The sequence below is a fragment of the Alosa alosa genome, chromosome 22 (genome assembly GCF_017589495.1).
Source record: "Alosa alosa isolate M-15738 ecotype Scorff River chromosome 22, AALO_Geno_1.1, whole genome shotgun sequence".
NCBI classification, from domain to species: domain Eukaryota; kingdom Metazoa; phylum Chordata; class Actinopteri; order Clupeiformes; family Clupeidae; genus Alosa; species Alosa alosa.
This window is the reverse complement of record NC_063210.1, coordinates 12,305,256-12,324,383: the sequence shown is the minus strand read 5'-3', so window position 1 is coordinate 12,324,383 and position 19,128 is coordinate 12,305,256. Positions and strand designations below refer to the sequence as shown.

General features: G+C 47.3%; 1 protein-coding gene across 2 annotated transcripts in view; it reads right to left on the bottom strand.

The window, feature by feature from the left end:
- The window catches only part of LOC125287127 (PH and SEC7 domain-containing protein 1-like), a 96,507-nt gene that overhangs the window by 46,512 nt on the left and 30,867 nt on the right, over positions 1 to 19,128 (bottom strand). The window contains exons 2-5 of one of the 2 annotated variants that reach the window (XM_048232660.1): positions 16,098 to 19,033; positions 15,530 to 15,647; positions 13,178 to 13,718; positions 12,444 to 12,911 (exon numbers count right to left, since the gene is read on the bottom strand). In XM_048232660.1, coding sequence (XP_048088617.1) covers positions 12,444 to 12,911; positions 13,178 to 13,718; positions 15,530 to 15,647; positions 16,098 to 18,668 — 3,698 coding nt within the window. In that variant the 5' untranslated portion in view covers positions 18,669 to 19,033. Of the gene's footprint in view, positions 1 to 4,839; positions 5,489 to 12,443; positions 12,912 to 13,177; positions 13,719 to 15,529; positions 15,648 to 16,097; positions 19,034 to 19,128 lie in introns of those variants that run through there. The other variant, XM_048232661.1, reaches the window with a different exon arrangement.

Sequence of the window (19,128 nt, the reverse complement as noted above, 5' to 3'; positions counted from 1 at the left end):
AAACTCTGCCACTGGTGCATCTCTCTCTCTCCCTCTCCCTCTCCCTCTCCCTCTCCCTCTCCCTCAATCTCTGCTCAATCTCAAATACTGTATAATTGTAAAAGGACTTCTCAAAGAACAGAATTGTTGCAAACCTGTCAGGTTACACACAGGTCAGGCAGGAGAAGACCAAAGATCGATGATCACTGGGCTGAGAAACTTGTTAAATTATTACTAAACTTATACTTATTACGGTATATAATATTATTTTTAGATATATATTACTTTATTATAAACACAATATTTCGGTCTGCAGACTTTCACCAGGTTATTTAGGTTATTTCAGGTTATCTATGAAAATAACCTGAAAAAGGTCTGTGGACCAAAACGTTGTGTTTCTGAAAAAATTCTAATTCTCTCCTTCTCTCATAAAGTCTCTCTCACTTTCAAAATCTCCCGTTCCCCCCTTTCCGAATGCCTCCCTTCCCGCTGGCTATTAAGCCGTCATTCTGTGATGAGTTCATAAGTGCAGGTTGTGTTATCGCTTAGGATGGCACCAGGTAGGACGGCACTAATCACTGAAGTCTCTTTGACTGTAACCCACATCAGCCGTGAACCAATCACAGCTATGCTGCTGCATACAGTAACCACACAGCTTTCGTTGCACAACACTGAATTCACTGGTTTCGCCCATCGGAATACTCGTGACGGAGTTCTGAGAATAAGCATGTTTGGCTTGGTAGCTGTCCGTGGTCCTGGGATGCCTATAGTGGAAATCGTGTGTGAGTAATATCCACTGACACCCCCTCTTGTATAAGGGGTACTGCAAGCTTGGGGAGAGACATGAGAGAGAAATAAAGAGAGGCAGAGAAAGAAAGAAAGAAAGAAAGAGAGAGAGACAGAATGATAAAGAGGGAGACAGAGAAAGAGGAAGGGAGATTGAGAGAGAGCAAGAGAGAGAGAAACAGAAAAATAAGAGCGGTGTAAAAGAGGAGAGCAGCTCCAGATTTATCCATGAGGTCTTGTGAGAACAAACATGGGACACTTGGGACACATGCACATCCTTCATCTGTTGTCTTGGCGAAAGGCTCCAGACAAAGGCCCTCTCTCTCTCTGTCACACACACACACACACTGTGATTGCACACACACACACTGTGATGAAAACAAAGACACACACACACACAGTGTCAGACAAGCTGGCACTGCTGCTTATTGGCCATATCAGCAGCTCTGAGCCAAAGTAGCACAACACTGATAACTCAAGACACACACACACACACACACACACACCAAACTCTCCAGGCACTCCTCTGTCTCACACACACCGAAATCACCAAACTCGTACTAATTGTTGAACACAATACATTTAAAACCGATAAGACAAACCAAACTCACCACACACACACACTCTGTTTACAATGCTGATAACTTGATTTGCTGTGCGAACATGGACAAAACTCCCCCTCATGCTGTTCTTTTACAATAAACTAAAGACTTCAAAGACATTCTGATGCTACTCTGCCTTATTATATGGAGAATGACGTATTTGCTAAGAGTGCCGATGTGCACACGGAAAGCTTGATATTTTGCACTGTAACATTGTTGATCGGGTAGGATCCAGACTATTTTAGTCGGTTTTTGACTAACTGGGTACTTTCCTAGCGCTACTTGGCCTTGAATACTGATGCCAGGGGGCACATCAAAGTCAAAGTCAAAGTCAAAGTCAGCTTTATTGTCAATTTCTTCACATGTTCCAGACATACAAAGAGATCGAAATTACGTTTCTCACTATCCCACGGTGAAGACAAGACATATTTTGCCAATTTAGGTCCACAGACAAACATAACATTCAAGTAAACAAAAAAGTAAGTAAATAAGTAAATAAGAGGGCACATATAATAATGAAAAATAAGAGCAGCAAAATTTGGTTGAAATTGTGCATAGACAGTCAATAAAAATACTAGTGCAAAGTCAGGCCAATAAAAGGCTTGGGTAGTTCTGTTTGACCTAAGTAAGAAAGAAAGTGGCATAGTGGTGCAAGTTATGTAAGAGCAGCAGAAGTGTTGTGTTTTCAGGACAACAACACCAAGTTGTAAAGTGTACAAGTGTGCAAGTGTGCAAGTGGAGTAGTGCAGGCGGCCATTTTGGGTCCAATGTCCAGGATGTTATGTAGCTGAGGGTGGAGGGGGGAGAGGAGGGAGAGAGTTCAGCATCCTTACAGCTTGGTGTATGAAGCTGTTGGTGAGTCTAGTAGTGCGGGAGCGCAGGCTTCTGTACCTCTTCCCAGAGGGCAGTAGATCAAACAGATTGTGAGCGGGGTGACTTGCATCACTCACAATTTTGGTCGCCTTGCGGGTGAGGTGGGTGGTGTAAATGTCCTTCAGGGAGGGGAGTGAAGCACCAATAATCCTTCCAGCTGTGTTCACTATGCGCTGCAGGGCTTTCCTGTTGTATTCAGTGCAGCTTCCGCCCCACACAGCGATACAGCTGGAGAGGATGCTCTCAATGGTGCCTCGGTAGAATGTGGTCATGATGGCTGGAGGAGCACTTGCTCGCCTGAGTTTCCGCAGGAAGTACAGGCGGCGCTGAGCTCTCTTCGCCAGTGATGCAGTGTTGGTGGTCCAGGAGAGGTCTTCACTGATGTGCACCCCCAGGAATTTGGTGCTGCTCGCTCTCTCCACCACAGCACCGTCAATGGTCAGTGGCAGGTGTTGGGTGTGACCTCTCCGGAAGTCAACAACAATCTCCTTTGGTCTTGCTGACGTTCAGCAGGAGGTTGTTGTCCCTGCACCACGTGGTCAGATGGTCGACCTCCAACCTGTATTGAGTCTCGTCGCCCTTAGTGATGAGACCCATCAGAGTTGTGTCGTCAGCAAATTTCACTATGTGATTGTTGCTGTAGGTTGCAGTGCAGTCATGCGTCAGCAGGGTGAAGAGCAGCGGACTGAGCACGCAGCCTTGGGGGGCCCCAGTGCTCAGTGTGATGCTGCTTGAGGTATTGTTGCCAACACGTACTACTTGGGGCCTCTGACAGAGGAAGTCCAGTAGCCAGTTGCAGAGGTAGGTACTGAGTCCCAGTTTGTCAACATATCACATATCAATTCTTCCATTGTCTTGCTTTAAAGGCAACTTAACATTTCATATTGACAAGCCAAAAGTGTCATAAGACAGTTATCTCTGTCCCTGCCCTGTTTGTCCATCTCTGTCCTGTCTGCCTGTAGTTAGTCTGCATCTGCTTAAGGTTGCTGTAGTTCTCAAGAACAAGACAAGCCACTATAGTTATAATTATAGTGTGTCAGAGTGTGTCTTTGAACAGTGTCAGAGAGTCTGAATGGATGGGTTAGAGTGTTTAGATGGATTAGCACAGAGGCTTCTAAACTTTTTGGTTCCAAGGACCTCTTGTGGGGGAGAACATTTTCTAGGACCCCTCTCATAATCATAACAATTAGACATATGCCATTTGTATTCTCTGAAGTTGTGGCCAGGTTTACCTTCCCGTGTTTTCTGGCAGGTGTGTCTTTTGTCAACTTTGGATTTTGCATCACTTGACGACATGGACTGCCTCTTGTGGACTGTCGTTTTTCTCCATGCTCATCAGCTAGCTAGCTAGCTAGCTGGCTGGTCTGAATGAAGTGATTCAAGGTTCAAATTGTGTCAACAACACAATTTGTTGGTATTTTTGATGAAAAGGGTTGTCATCTGTAGATATGGATTTTTAAAATGATAAACCGCGTCTTTATCATTTAAAGCAACACCAAAGAACTTTCCCTCTGTCACACGCACGCTATTTGTTTATCCAGCAACGGCTTTGCAAATAACAATGTCCACAGACAAGGTAGAATATGTTGCATGATTTATGAAAGTACAATGTATTGCGACATCAAACGCAAGTCAAATTTGTAGTTTCTTATGAACTACAGATCTGCTACCCGATCCGGCAAACTTACATAGTGCGGTTATAGCCGATAGAGGGCTGCGAAGCAAATGCAGAAGTGTCGTTCACCCTGTTACAAGTTGATGAACCACTGAAACGATTTTGGAAACATTATTTTAAGGTCCAAAAAACTCTTTGGTGTTGCTTTAAAGCGAATTCATTTGGTGACCCTTGGCTATGGGTCATGGACCCCTGTTAGGATAGGTTAGGCACACGCTAAGGAAAAGTACTGATTTACAGGCGGAGCTTCAGTGATGTCACTACCTGTGGATAATCTGTTAAGTGCACACCTGTCCTGCAATCATGGCTCACAATTAGTTCAGGCCTTTGAGAAAGACTGGAGGTCGTTGTGCGTCCGGCAAACGTTCATTTGGATTTTTACACCACCATCATACAACTGAACTTGACCATAAACCAATGCTTGGGCTATTCAGGAGACGTCGAGAGAGAGATAGACCGGGACCGTGAGAGCCACAGGTAAGTGACCTCTCACTGGAGCTCTACCAAGCTGACACACACACACACACACACACACACACACACACACACACACACACACATACATTACACTCACACACAGTAGGTGTTACTTCCACAACTTTACATCACATAGGGCCAGTGTGTAGGTTATCTTTGTATCTCTGCTTTCAGGCTATGCTGCTGACCGAGGGCAGCTAAATATCATACCCTAGACAACGTTAGCTTAGTTTGGATGCTGCGACGTCGGTCACTTCGTAACACCCCACTGTGAGAACCACTGGGTTAGAGTGTTCAGAAGGGTTAAAGTGTTCAAAAGGGTTAGTGTTGAGGAGGGTTAGAGTGTTTAAATGGGTTAGAGTGTTCAGATGTGGCCTGCTGAATCAACTGAGGGGAGAGAAAGAAAGAGGGAATGTGCTGAGGTGTGTCCAGGTGTGCTCTCCTTACCTGCGGTGTGAGTGACGAGTGGGGGCGTAGCCGTACCTGTCCTCAGTCCTACTGCCATGCCAACAGAGCACCGAGTGTGCCCTGGCAATAGGTGCCGGCCCCTCATGCCCAGCCCTCCTCAGAGATGCCACCCTATCAGTGGGGCGCCCACCCCTCTGGGGCACCCGGGCACTGCGCACGGTGGGCATCGCACGCCTCTCTGCCCGCTCTCTCACCCTCTCCTTCTCTCTCTCCACCGCTGCCATCTCTCTCTCCCTCGCCCTCTCTCTCTCCCTCTCTCTTTCCACGCGTCTCATGGTCCCTCTCTCCTGACCCACCGATCACCACCTGGACAGCGTCCACCTGTAGACGGATCCACTCCACAAACACGAGCACCGCTGCTTAAGGTCACTCTTTCACACACAGCAAAAAAAGGGGGGGAAAACCCAAATAAAAGATGATATTCTCTCCTTCATCTCCTCTCTATCTACCACTTTACTTTGAAGAAACCAACATCTTCATGGCACATTTGGATAAAAACGTCCACTAACTCTATGCACATGTAAACACAAAAGCACTGCTGAAGCCAACAAAGATCATTCCACTGGTGTAAATAAGGAGTCAGATCCCTTTGAATGCTGTTGAGATGTTAGTTGCCTTGTTCTTTTCGCTGTTCCCTGCTGTGCTGGTTTAGTCCAGTGAAGGTGTGTATGTTCCTCCTCCACTTCTTTCAAAATTGTGTTTCACTCCAAACTGGTTTCTCCTCCTCCCCCTCCCTCCCTCCCTCCCTTTCTCTTTTCGTCCCTCCTAGTTCACTTTTCTGTCCAGTTTCCCTCGCTGTCTCTCTCTCTCGCTCTTTCTCTCACACCCACACACACACAAAAATAATCACGCTCTCTTACACACACTTTCACCCTCACAATCCCCTTCTCTCTCTCTCTCTCTCTCTCCACCTCCCTTTCCCCTCCCCTCTCCCTTTATGCCCCTCTATCTAAACTTGCACAGCGTTCCAGAACTTCCACACTGACCTTGACCACAACACAAGATAAGTGGTCGGCTATGTTAAACCTAAAGCCCAAAGTGCGTTCAAATTTGAGAAAAGGTCAAAGTTTACGGCTATTGCCTCGTTGCTTGCCATTTTGTTTACAGTCAAAAGCAAACAACCGATCATTTTCACACAACAAGATTCAGATTTAAAAATTTCAATGAAAAAAAAAAAGTCTGTCAGGAACTTTTGCCTCTGTCAAATCTGAATAGACGTCAGGCTTTACGCTTAACATACCAGTGATTGCGCTTCATAGCCAACCCCTCCTGCAACTTAAGTCCCTCTTTCACTAAAAAACAAAAACAACTTTTCTTTTCCAAATCTACTTTCCTCTGCTGAATCCTGTTTGTTCTCCTGACAGATCAGATATCACCTGCTCTTGGTTCTTTTGGGCTGTGTGTGTGACCGGTCACATGACCAGGGCAAGTGAGGTGTACTTGTGCAAACAGAGGCTGTATTTACCATCTGGGTGAGCTAACACACTTTTTACTTTTCCCACCTCCGGGAATACTTCCTGCACACACACACACCTGCACACACAGAGAGAGAGAGAGAGAGAGAGAAAAAGAGAGAGAGAGAGAGAGAGAGAGAGAGAGAGACACCTGCACCAAAACATTCTCCATTATTTATTATTTCACCAAAATACCAACACTTTCATTAATGCCATAATGTGACATTTTACATTCTTAAAGATATGAACAGTACGAAAAGTAAGAGGTTATACATTTGTTAAATCACAACAGCTCGCTCTCTCCCTCTCTCTCTGCCCTGCTTGTCAGCCTCTGAACTGCATTTCCTTCAAGCAACCACTGTGTTACCTAAGATAAAAGAGAGTGCTCAAAATGAGCATTTAACAATGACTGCTAGCATCTTTCCGGTCCGTCTGCCAGTTGCATGTTGCTCTCTTTTCATTTCCCTGCCACTGTTCTCCACCACGCTGTGGTACAGTAGCTGAACCCCCATTGGCGTTCAGGACACGTTGCGTTAGCCTCATTATCAAGCGGGCAGCTGAGTGCTGGTCCCAGCCCAGGCCACTCATGTCCAGTGCTGAGTACTTTGCTAGCGGAGCGGAGCACCCCACTGTAGGGACTCCTCTGTTCCTCTCCCCAGACCCCAAAGCTCTTTCACGGGCCACTAACAGAGTAGGAACAAAAGAGCCCTCTGTTTAGATGCATAAACCCATCCCGAAGGGGGTAGGGGGGGAGAGAGAGGGATAGAAAAGAAAAGAAGAGAAAGAGGGAAGGAAAGAGAGAGGGAGAGAGGAATTTCATGCTTAATTAGGGGAGTGAGGAGTGGCAGGCATCTCATCTCTCAGTATGTGTGTGTGTGTGTGTGTGTGTGTGTGTGTGTCCCTAGGCATTTCATCTCTCAGTATGTGTGTGTTTGTGTATGTGTGTGTGTGTGTCCCTAGGCATTTCATCTCTCAGTGCAGGGGGAGGAATGCCCTGACTGCACTTGGACAGTACAGAGGACGGACCAGAGAATGCTTACAAGCACTAATCCACACTGTGGTGTGTGTGTGTATATGTGTGTGTTTGTGTGTGGGTGTGTGTGTGTGTATCAGGGTTTCCAATACCTCCTGTGGCCTATGTGCTCAAGTTGAACACAAATCAATTTGTCGGACAAGATTAGAATAATACATGGTGATTTATTCAATAAATGTAGTCTTTCTCGTTAGTGTGAAATTATTATTCACATTAGTGTTTTGCCTGTTTTGTTCATTTTGGCAGCTGTCGGCTTCTAATGACAGAAAATAGATCCTCCCATACCTTCTATATAGTGTTATACAACACGGATTCTGAAAAAGTTGGGACGCTTCATAAAATGCGAATAAAAAAGAATTTTAGGATTTACAATTTATTTTAGGATTTAGGATCATGTCAACCCTATATTTAATTGAGAATAGTTCAAAGACAACATATCATTGAAGGAGAGAAATGTTATTGTTTTTTGGAAAAAATATGTTCATTTTGAATTTAACGCCAGCAACAGGTCTCAAAAAAGTTGGGGCATGTTTACCACTGTGCTGCTTCACCTCTTGATTTAACAACATTCTAAATGTTTAGGAACTGAGGAGACCAGTTGCTAGAGTTAAAATAAAACATGGTCTCATTCATCCCCTATATACAGTAGGATTTCAGCTGCTCAACAGTCTGGGGTTTTCTTAATCATGTTTTTCATTCCATGATGCACCCAATTAGACAGGTATGGACTGCAGACAGGCCATTTAGCACTTGGACTTTGAAGAAATATTGTTTGAATATGTGCAGGATTCATTTTGCCATTGTTTTCCAAAAAGTCAGAAAGGGCCTGCACACCTTGGTAGAGTTTAAACTTTGAATACATATAGACTAGGGCTGTCACTTTACGTTCGAAAATCGATTGCACAATCGATTGGACCAAACAACACAAGTTTCGAAAACTAAAATAGGAAATCGATTTTAACCAAATATGTACACTATTCATTTTAAACAAAATAAACAAATAAAAAAGATAGATGTAACAAAATTCACAAACAAGAATATAAGAATATAAAAGAATTCTGAAGTGCAGTAAGTATTGCGAAAGCTAAAAAGAAAATTCCCACCAATTTTACGCACCGGGAACAGCTGTTTCAATCAGCTGCTGTGCTGCTCGTATTTTGCCAAAAAATGGAGGACAACGCGATCAACCTGTGCGACATGTAGAGAGACGAGTGATGGGCCCTAATAACTTGAGGAGATGTGGAAGTACTTTGGATTTTTGGTATATCAAACTATGGAGAAGAACAAAGCGGTAGGCTACGCAAACTGTGCAATCGAGTTCTACGTAGGCAGTCCTCTCGGCTTACTGGTTTTCGAGAATGTTGTACTTCTGTTTGTCATTGTGCACGAAACTTCACGCCAATAAATCATCAGAAATATTGCTGGCTTGGCGTCTACAAAGCCTCTTTACGTTAGATCCTAATGCCTGTTAGCTGTTTGTGGATTGGCCTATATTTGGCGTTAAAAATGGAAACGTCTTTAGACGTAAAAAAATCGATTTTACAATCGATTCAATGAATCGAACAGGAATCGAACAGGAATCGAACAGGATTTTTTCACAAAAGTGACAGCCCTAATATAGACAAAAGGGTTCTCATGACTGGCTGATCTTTAATGCAATATCTACATTGCTCATTATCAGCAACCATTCATCCAATGTTCCAAAGGCACATTCTGTTTACTAATCTGATATCATTTTAAAAGGCTAACTGAAAAAACATTGGAGAACCCTTTTGCAATTATGTAAGCACATAATGAAATCTGAAAACTGCTGCCCTGAATAAAAAAGCAATGCAACTGATCTCAACTGGTATTCTGTCTATAATGGAGTAAAATGGAAATGTCTAAGTGTTTTCACACTCATGCCAGTAGGACAGCATCCTCTGCCTGGCTGGACTGAAAATCCAGTAAGTGTTCATCTGACTGCAGCTGAACAGCCTGGAGGAAGAAGCTCTGTAGGCCATTAAAATACATGCCAATCTCTCACTCACTGACACACACAAACACACGCACACACACACACGACAAAGTGCACAAAATGCACAAATGTATAGACAAGGTACCAACAATACCAACAGATGGGCATCCTGAGTAAACAATAAACAATTGAACACACACACACACACACACACACACACACACAGTGTGTTTTCGAAGGAACTGACAATGCAAAATTACACAAAAACTGGGAATACATCCCAGTAATCATATTTAAATCAATTGAGACATTTCTTCAATATAATACACATGCACTCTAAACAAATCACTGTGAACTGTGTAAAATTCACAGTACAGTGACCAGCATCTGGAGGACACAGCAAGATTTGGGGAGCTGAAGGTTACACAAATGTCATTGTCTGCCCAGCCGTCCCAAACAGTCTGGTGCTGACAGAGAGCAACATCTGCAACAGGATGGCTCTCTATCGCCATCTAGTGAATCTATGTCGACACACTGCATGCAGGACGGAATACAGACAGGTACTGGCTGCATAAGATGGCATCCAGACAAGACGTACAGGAAAGGAAAGGCAGAAAGACATTCAAATAGCCATGTATTATTAAATGCCAAATGTGAACAAACACACTCACACACTCAGACACAAGGGAGACCGATACAGAGTTTAGTGCAGGCATTTTCTAAACGTGGTTTAATAACGTAAGACTAATGTTGTGTGTTGGCTAATATGGCTGTTGCATATCGTCCTTCCCATTTGAATAGGTTATCCATCTGATGTTGCAAATGTCAGCATTATTATAAGGTCTTTCCTCTGGACAATAGACAGAACTGTCATGGCACAGTAAAAGCTCAATCTATCACCTAGCGCCAGACACAGACACACGCGCACACACACACACATACAGAAACAGAAAGACAATGACACATACACACACATACTTGCATGCACACATAAACTGCCGGTCACACACACACACACACACACAGTCTCAGAGTGTAATGCGTCCTCTCTTTAGGGAAATGTATTCCGGCTCCTCTGCTGTGTGGTTGTCAGGTAGAGGTGACTTATTCAGCAGCCACCTGCTCTCCCCTCATCCAGCAGCCATTACAGTGTGTGTGTGTGTGTGTGTGTGTGTGTAAGAGAGAGAAAGAAAGAGAGAGAGAGTGCAAGTGGTCGTGTCTGTGTGTGAGTCATGCGACAAGTAACCTTGCCAAGGTCGACTTCAGGTGCCAGTCTCCAGAACTATGCTATAGAGCTGCAGTAATCATCAGTACAGCACAACAGAACACACATGAAGAATATATAGTCATAACAAACACACCCACATACACACAGACACACACACACACCACAAGAGCACTAAAGTACACAAATGAAGAATAGACAGTAATAACACACTCACTAACACACACACACACACACACACTTTTAAAAAAAAGAGTGAGGAAGGACTCTGCATTGTGTACACTCATACTCACACACCAAAATGAGAGGGAGAGAAAAACAGAGACTGTGAATAACCTATCCCACATGAGCGTGCGCACACACACACACACACACACACACACACACACACACACACACACACACACACACACACACACACACACACACACACACACACAGTGGAGCTAGCCAAAAGAAGGGTCATTATTCATCTTCATGTCCTCATTTATAGACGGTCTGTGGATCTGGGAATTCTCTACAGCGCTACAGTAGCCTAGCAGTCAACAGTATCAGACAGTCAAATAACACACAGCCAACAGCATCAGATAATACAATAGCACACAGCCAGCAGTGTCAGGCAGTACAATATCACTCAACACACAGCATCAGACAGTAACCTACAATAACAACAGCACCAGAGGGGTTATAACACACAAACAAAACTATCAGAGAGTACAATAACACACCACCCACACCAACACTATCAGAGTACAACAGCAAGTATGACACGTTACAGCTGGGCGATATGACCTTAAATCAATACTACAATGTCCTCATCATTCTTTTTTCGCACTGTTTTTACACTGCCTTCAAAGTTCTCTGATCAGGTGAAACTAAAAAAATTGACAGACTCTGCAAGAAGCTGCTCAGGTTGAGGCTTGCCATCAGCTTCACTTTTGTTGTTGTTTTTTCTGCTGACAGTACTCGAGGAGCTGAAACAGCAGGTCCCTATGCTGAAAACAGCCGGAGTTGACCTTAAATGCTCAAATCTGATTTATTATCCCTCAAATGTGATTTATTATCATTCAAAAGGTGATTTTTTTATCCCTCAAATCTGATTTATTTCCCCTCAAATGTGATTGTTTGAAATGTTTTTCAGTGGCTGCTCATATTCTTTTTTTAAAATGTTAATATCAGACTCCTATTCTAGTGCGGACTGGGGACAGTCCTGAACTGACCCAGATGCGTAAATGACCAATATCAACAACACAGCAGCCCACCTTACAGAAGTAAGCTCATTGACTAAACAGGGATATGCAGTAAGCTGGCGATTTTGTGAGCAAATGAGTCTCTATCAGCAGGTTCATTTCTGTGCTTATTTTGTTGTCTGCTTCTTTAGTTTGAGTCTTAAGCTCATTCAAACTTGGTTTTTATGGCTTTCACTTTCAAACAGATTAGTGATGAAACATCAAATTTTGCTTGAAAGTCACATGAATTCTAAAATGACTACTCAGACTGAGGTCACATTGCACAAAAAAAAATTAAAAAAAATTTTTTAAGACCATTTCATTTTTAAGACCATTTAAGACCACATATGGAAGCGGCCCAAATCAAAATGGAAAAAGACAAATTCCATGATGTGACTTGTGCTGTTCTCACTGTTATGAAAACAGATGTACATCATATTAGCTGGAGAAAATGGATTTGGCCTGGTATTATGAGCGCAGTCAGAGTAGAGTAAGACATCTAAACACCAAACACTGAGACCAGTGAAAGAGGAGACCAGCAGACTCAGCACCAAATGAAGCCGCTAGAGAGTAGAGTACACCAGTACACACCATAAGTAACAGAACCGTCCACTAATGATGACATCACCAATCTAGAGAATGCATGGCTGGGGGACTGTTGTCCAATAGTGATGATGTCACTCACCTGGGTAAGGAGAGGGCAGGGTTGCTGTGCCAGGTGTGTGTGCTTTTGGCGCCGCCCCTGAGTGTGTCGTCTGACCCGCTACTGAGTCTCTCGCTGGAGGGGGCACGTGTGGCATCCGAGTCGCCGCCGGTGACGGTTAGCACCGACTCGGACCGGCTGGGCAGCTCGCAGCGGGCCAGGGGGGCGAAGCTCAGCTGCACGATCTGCCGCGTGCTCTGGTACGCCTGACCCTTGATCTTGGGGGTCAAGGTCGGGAGGTCAAAGGTGAAGACCGTCTGCGTGCTGGATGTCCATAGGTCCAGGCTGTCCAGGCTGTTGTAGGACGTGCCCTTGGCGCGGTGCGACTCCATAATGGTCTCAAAATGGCGGCTGAAGGTGTCGTGGCCATCACCTGTAGAACCCCGAGGGGCCGTGATGAGAAGGGGGGACTTCATAGCGGGCTGGTACTCAAAGAAACTCTCCAAGGGCCTGAAGGGGGGGAGAGAGAGAGAGAGAGAGAGAGAGAGAGAGAGAGAGAGAGAGAGAGAGAGAAAAGGAATGAGAGTTAATTTCACAACAGCAGTGAAGGTCATAGATGGAAGTATGATTTAAATACCATTAATATTCAGATTGCAGAATGTGTGTGTGAATGTGTGTGTGTGTGTGTGTGTATATATATATATATATATATATATATATATATATATATATATATATATATATGTGTGTGTGAGATGCGTGCATGTCTAGCCCACCTCCTCATCAGCACACTGAACACCTCCTCCTCCTGGGTAGTCCTCTGCCTCTTGGCGTCTCCCAACAGCCTCACGCTGACCCAGCTGGCCACCTCCTCATCCTCCTCATCATCATCATCATCCTCCTCATCATCATCTTCATCCTCCTCGTCCTCCTCACCTCCCTCCACCTCCTCCCCAAACAGTGTCATCCCCAGTGGGCTGCTTCCTGTGCCCGACGTTCCCAGGACGCTCCGGTTGCTCCCGAACGCCGAGTCGGCGTCATCCTGCTCGGCGCGCAGCACCTCGTCGATGTCCGTCTCCCTGTAGCAACGCAACGGCACCGCGTCCAGATCCGTCTCCGAGTACTTCAGCATCCGCCGGATGATGCCCGTCTTGGGGGACGTGCCCGGGGCAGCCGGAGGAGGGGTCACCAGCTCCACGTCCACCTGATGGACCTCGTGGTTGGCCCGCAGCTGGAGCAGCTCCAGAGGTAGGGTGGTTGGAGGGGTCGGCGTGGGGGACTCGCTGGAGGTACCACTAGGGGGCGCTGTGGACGGGTCTGAGCGGAGGTTCAGAGAGGTCGGGTGAGCAGAGGAGAGTCAGTCAAAGTGAACTCAGGAGAAGATCTCTGCTCTGAAGCTACAGAGAACATGTCTGGTGTTCCCACATCTTGACAAATGTGTAACAATGTGTCACAGTGCTACTGATATTTATCGTAAATATTTATATATATTTAGTCCAATTACAAGCTTTTTCAAACATCAAACATGTCAAATCACTATGACACATAGTGCAACTACATAGTCCATCATGTACAACTATAGTACTGCCAAAGTGCACATATACATTCATTCATGAATACTCTCTACATGAAAAGGAAAGTATACCTCAGTTCACAAATCTCATTATGTCACATGGAATGCAACACCAAAATGTTGTGCTTATTGACTCGCATTGACAAGTCGCATCGCAGTGTCCACAGCATTATATGTCTACCGTGAGGCTGCGTTTGGATTTTCTGTCCACATTCTCTCTTGATGGACATCGTCAGGTCAAGGAAAGATAAAAAGATGAATCAACTTTCCTTTCGCGAGGGATGATTCAGTATACCCTATACTAGAGGAGATTTGAAAGGAAGCATTGAATTGAAGCCCCTTTCTTACACGTGTAGCGGCTCTCATCTCTCATCATTAAATATTCCCAGGTCATTTCATTCTGATAGGAATCTTCCTAAGCAAAAAAGACTTTCCTAATGCAGCTTGAGATTGAATTTCAGGTATACTGTATTAAAGGGTACATTTCAGGTACACTGAAGGGTGATAACCTAATCAGATAACCTAAGAGTGAATCAGATAAACTAAGGAGTGAATCAGGTGTACTAAAGGGTGAATTAGGTGTACTTAGGGCGACTTGACAGGCTGGTAAGGAAGGCTGGCTCTGTAGTGGGAGCTGAACTGGAGTGCATCACTTCAATATCTGACAAAAGGACCCTAAACAAACTGATCAACATCTTGGACAATGAATGTCATCCGCTCTACAGCACTATCAAAAACCAAAAGAGCTTGATCAGCTGGAGACTTCGCTCACTGCCATGCACAACTGAAAGGCTGAGGAAGTCATTTGTTCCTAGGGCACACATGATCAATGGCTGCGGTCAGGCTTCTTATACAATACTGAATGAATGAATGGCTATAACCCTATTACCTCAACCTGTTCTTGCACTGAATTTTTTTTTTATTTTACCTTGTCTACATTACACTTTACTCTCCTATTTGTCTATATTATTTATGCTGGTCTCTAGACCTTACTCTTGCACTGTTGGACTAATGTTGGACTACTTTTTGCACCTCCACCATGACACTCACTCTCTTGAGCACCTTGCCAGGCACACATAACTAAGGACTATGGTTGGACTACTGTTTGCACCTTCACCATGACACTCACTCCCTTTAGCACCTCACCAGTCCCGGCCCTGTCACTACAAGCGTCTTATGCTTGATCACCCTCAAGCACATTGGACTTTCTTAATTTAACTTATATAGTGTATTTAGTATTTAATTTTGTTAGTTTTCTTATCTGTCTTATCTTCTACTGTCTTTATTGTACAGTGGAGTTTAGTTATATGTTTATACTTATACTTTAGCATTTCTGCTGTAAGTGCATGTTGTGTGTTATTTCTGTATGCTACTGAGACCCTTGAATTTCCCCTTGAGGATCAATAAAGTCTCTATCTATCTATCTATCTATCTATCTATCTATCTATCTATCTATCTATCTATCTATCTAAAGGGTGAATCAGGTGTACTAAAAGGTGAATTAGGTGTACTAAAGGGTGAATCAGGTGTACTAAAGGGTGAAGTGGGTACTCACTCTTTTCTCTGGTCGTGATACTCTCTTCTGCCGGACCTCCGAACAGGAACTCCCATTTGGCCCGAGCGATCTTCTGGCAGTGCAGCGAAGGTCCAGGCAGCACTGACCCACTGTCCGACTGAGAAACACACACAAGGTCAATGCACACAGGCATATTCATCCACACACACACCACACAGTTGCATGACCAATGTAAATACATACATAGAAGTACACTTACTGGCACACATTCACATACACACAAACACATACATGCAAAACATACCAATACAAACACGCAACACACACACATATGTGCAGAAATAACAACACAGACATCATTATGTACACACACAAATACACATGCAAAAATACCAATACATACTCAGACCAGGGTTGTGCACAATTCGAATTGCAATTCTGCTTCCTGTTTGCTACCTCAATTGAGATGCAAGTGAAATTCAAGAATTGAATTGGAATTTGAGAGTCAATTTCAATCCAATTCTGGAATTTTGCACAAGCCTGACTCAGACATACATGGATATGTATACATACACACACACACACACACACACACACACACACCTACCTGTATTCCTGAGGTGGCGTGTCCTGTCTCGTTGCTCTGCTGGCTCGAGTGACTCGACTCAGGCGACACGCAGTCCCTGTCACCGAGGCTCCCAGTGACCCCACTGGAGCTCCGCGACGACCCCGGGGGTCCGCCATTCTGCTCGCCACCAACACCGCCTCCTTCGCCTGCGTCCCCCTCCACCCTCAGCAGCCCGTCACCCTGACCCCTGACCCTTCTGTGCCTGCCCACGGCCTCTCCGGACTCCTGCTCCGGCTCCGCTTCGTCGTCCTCCTCCTCACCGTCCTCCTCCGGGTCCCGGTGGAGCTCCAGGGCCACGGGCCCCAACAAGAGGGCCTCCCGCCTCCTCTGTTCAGCCCGCTTCAGCAGCCTCGCCTGGGCCACGCTCAGAAGGACCACTGTGCCCTGGTTCTGGTTCCGGTTCTGGGTCTGGGTTTGAGGCTGGCGGGAATCCTTTTCTCTTCTCTCATCTCCCTCCTGTTCCTGTTCCTCCTCCTCCGTTGTCTTTCTCCTCCTCCTCTTCCTCTCGTCCCCTGTCGCTCCGCCCCTGCCCCTAGCCGCCGGGTTGCGCCACTCCTCCTCCTCCTCCTCCCTGAACGTCCAGCTGATGGGCGTCTCCTCTACCCCCCGGCTCAGGAAGAGTCTCCGCGCCGCCTCCATCACTCCCTCATCATCCACAACACCGCCCAGGCTGCCCACGCGCTCACGGCCCAGGACGGTGCACCGATCTGGGCCCGAGCGAGAAGCGTTGCCCTTGTACTGCGGAGGCTGGCGTCGGTGGAGGGTGGGGCTGTTTGTAGGTTGGAGCTCGGAGCAGCGCAGCAGACGAGGGTCCCTGACGGGCGAGCAGGCCTCCCCTTCTGGTACTGCCGGCCGGAGGAGGCGTGACGGGATGGCGGGGGACACCGGGGGACCCCCTGCTGGTAAGACGGAGTATTGCACTGTGGAGAGAGTGGGCGGGCCTCCTCCTCCCTTCCCGCTCGCGTGATTGGCTGGTGATTGATTAGGCCCTTGTGCTGAGGAGAGGGCGGGGAAAGGCGGGTTCGTGTCTGGCTGGTGCTGATGCTCATTGGTCAGGTTGGACTCGTTGGTCCCGCTCCCACACACTGGGATGTTCATGGTGATTGGCTGCCGCTGGGCTGGAGAAGCACAGGTGTGTGATGCGTCGGCATACCTGTGAGATGAGCGCTCCGTCACGCCGCTGCTCAGAGCATTGGGGGGTGGCTGTGCCGTCGTCAAGCTCCTCACCTCGTTGAAAATCTCCGACACTCTCGTGGCCTCCTCGGCGAGCTTCCGTGCCACCTCTGGGCTGTTGGCGGGCGATGCGGGCAGTGCCACCGGCGCCACAGACACAGGGCTTTTGTTCAGCTGGTTCATACCCTCTGGCATCTGACCGCCAAGGCCCTGGCTGGCCCTGCAGTGCCCGCAGCGAGGGCTGTCAGTGCCCCTGGCGAGGGTCCTCTGGGTGACTGCTGGGCTGCAGTTGCTCACGGACACCTGTCTGCTGTTGGTCACTACGGGTACGGCGGGCATGGCGGGTACAGCGGGTACAGCGGTTTGGGTTTGGGTCAGGTTCAGAGCCGCCTGCCCTGCCTGAGAGGAGAGCTGGTCGGACGCGGGGCTCCTAGGGAGTCCACTCAGGCCACCGTGTTTGAGGGCGTCCGCCGGGAGAGCGCTGGCCAGCGGCACGCCACCAGGGTTTCGGACCGGAACCGGCGACCCGGCCCACGACTGCTGGTTTTGAGGAGACCCATACCCGTGCCCATGCCCGCGCCCGTGGCCGAGTCCACGCTCGAGCTCGTGGGCGAAGCGACAACGCAGCAGAGGCGAGCCAAAGTCCTCCAGCGCCCGCTGGGTGGCGGCGCGCCCGATGGCCGGGTCCAGCGTGGGCCGGCGTGTGACGGGCGAATCGCCCGCTGGGTGTCCGCCCAGCCCAAGGCCCCGGAAGGCCAGTTTGGGGCTATTGCTGCACGAGGAGTCCGGACTACCGAACCAGATGGGGTCACTCAGCCGCTTGCAGAGGTGCAGGGGGGTAGAGCGTAACCCCTCGCCGACCTCGGCAACCCCTCCCCCCCTCGGACAGGGGGGAGAAGGGGCCGCCTCTACCGTCTTGATGCTGGCCTTCTCGATGTAGCTGAAGGTCACCACTGACCGCTTGCCACCAGAGGGGGCGCCATCTGGACACACCTGCTGCGGCTGCTGCCCAGTGCTGGAAGAAGGGGACGGGGGTGGTACATGGAAGTGCTGAGGTTGCTTGGTGGGAGTGCTGTCCCCCTCCATCCCAGAATGCATCGGTCGTAGCGGGGGGTGCGGGACTCGGGTGGGGGTGTGGGTCGGGGTCGGGGTACCTGCGGCTTCTCTGAGCTGGAAGCTGACGGCTGTCTTGGCGGGAAGTTTGGGAGCACCTGCGGATGACGGGTTGCCGCTAGCGACGCTGGCCAGGTGCGTCAGCATCTCCGCTGCGACCTCCTCGGCGGTGACGGACTCTCCGCCCGAAACATCCTTCCCATCATGCTCTGGGGCAGCTCTCACCTCCACATACAGATGCAGAACTTTACCAGACTGGGACATGACCTCAGTGCATTATGGGTAAACAGAAGAGAGAGTGAGACAGAGAGAGAAGAGAGATAGAAAAAGGAGGTCTGAGAGACAGAGAGATCCTAGATATCGTTCCTTGGCCCCATTTGTTCAGTGCAAGATTTTGGGGGTTTGCTGTGGCAGTATGTGTGTGCGAGTGTGAGTATGTGTTTCTGTTTGCACTTGCATGTGTGTGTGTAGCCTTCTCATCTGCTCTTTACGGTTCAGCAGAGCAGTTTGTCTGGTCTCTTCATTGTCCTGTTGATGGACTGAACAGCACTCAGAGAGGCAGGGAGAGCACATAGAGGGCTCAGAGACCCAGGAGCCGTCATCTTCAGCACTGTACTGAGACTGGAGATCTAAGAGAGAGGGAGAGGGAGGGAGAGAGAGAGAGAGAGAGAGAGAGAGGGAGAGAGAGAGAAGAGGAAGGTATGGACAAAGAGAAATGTTAAGA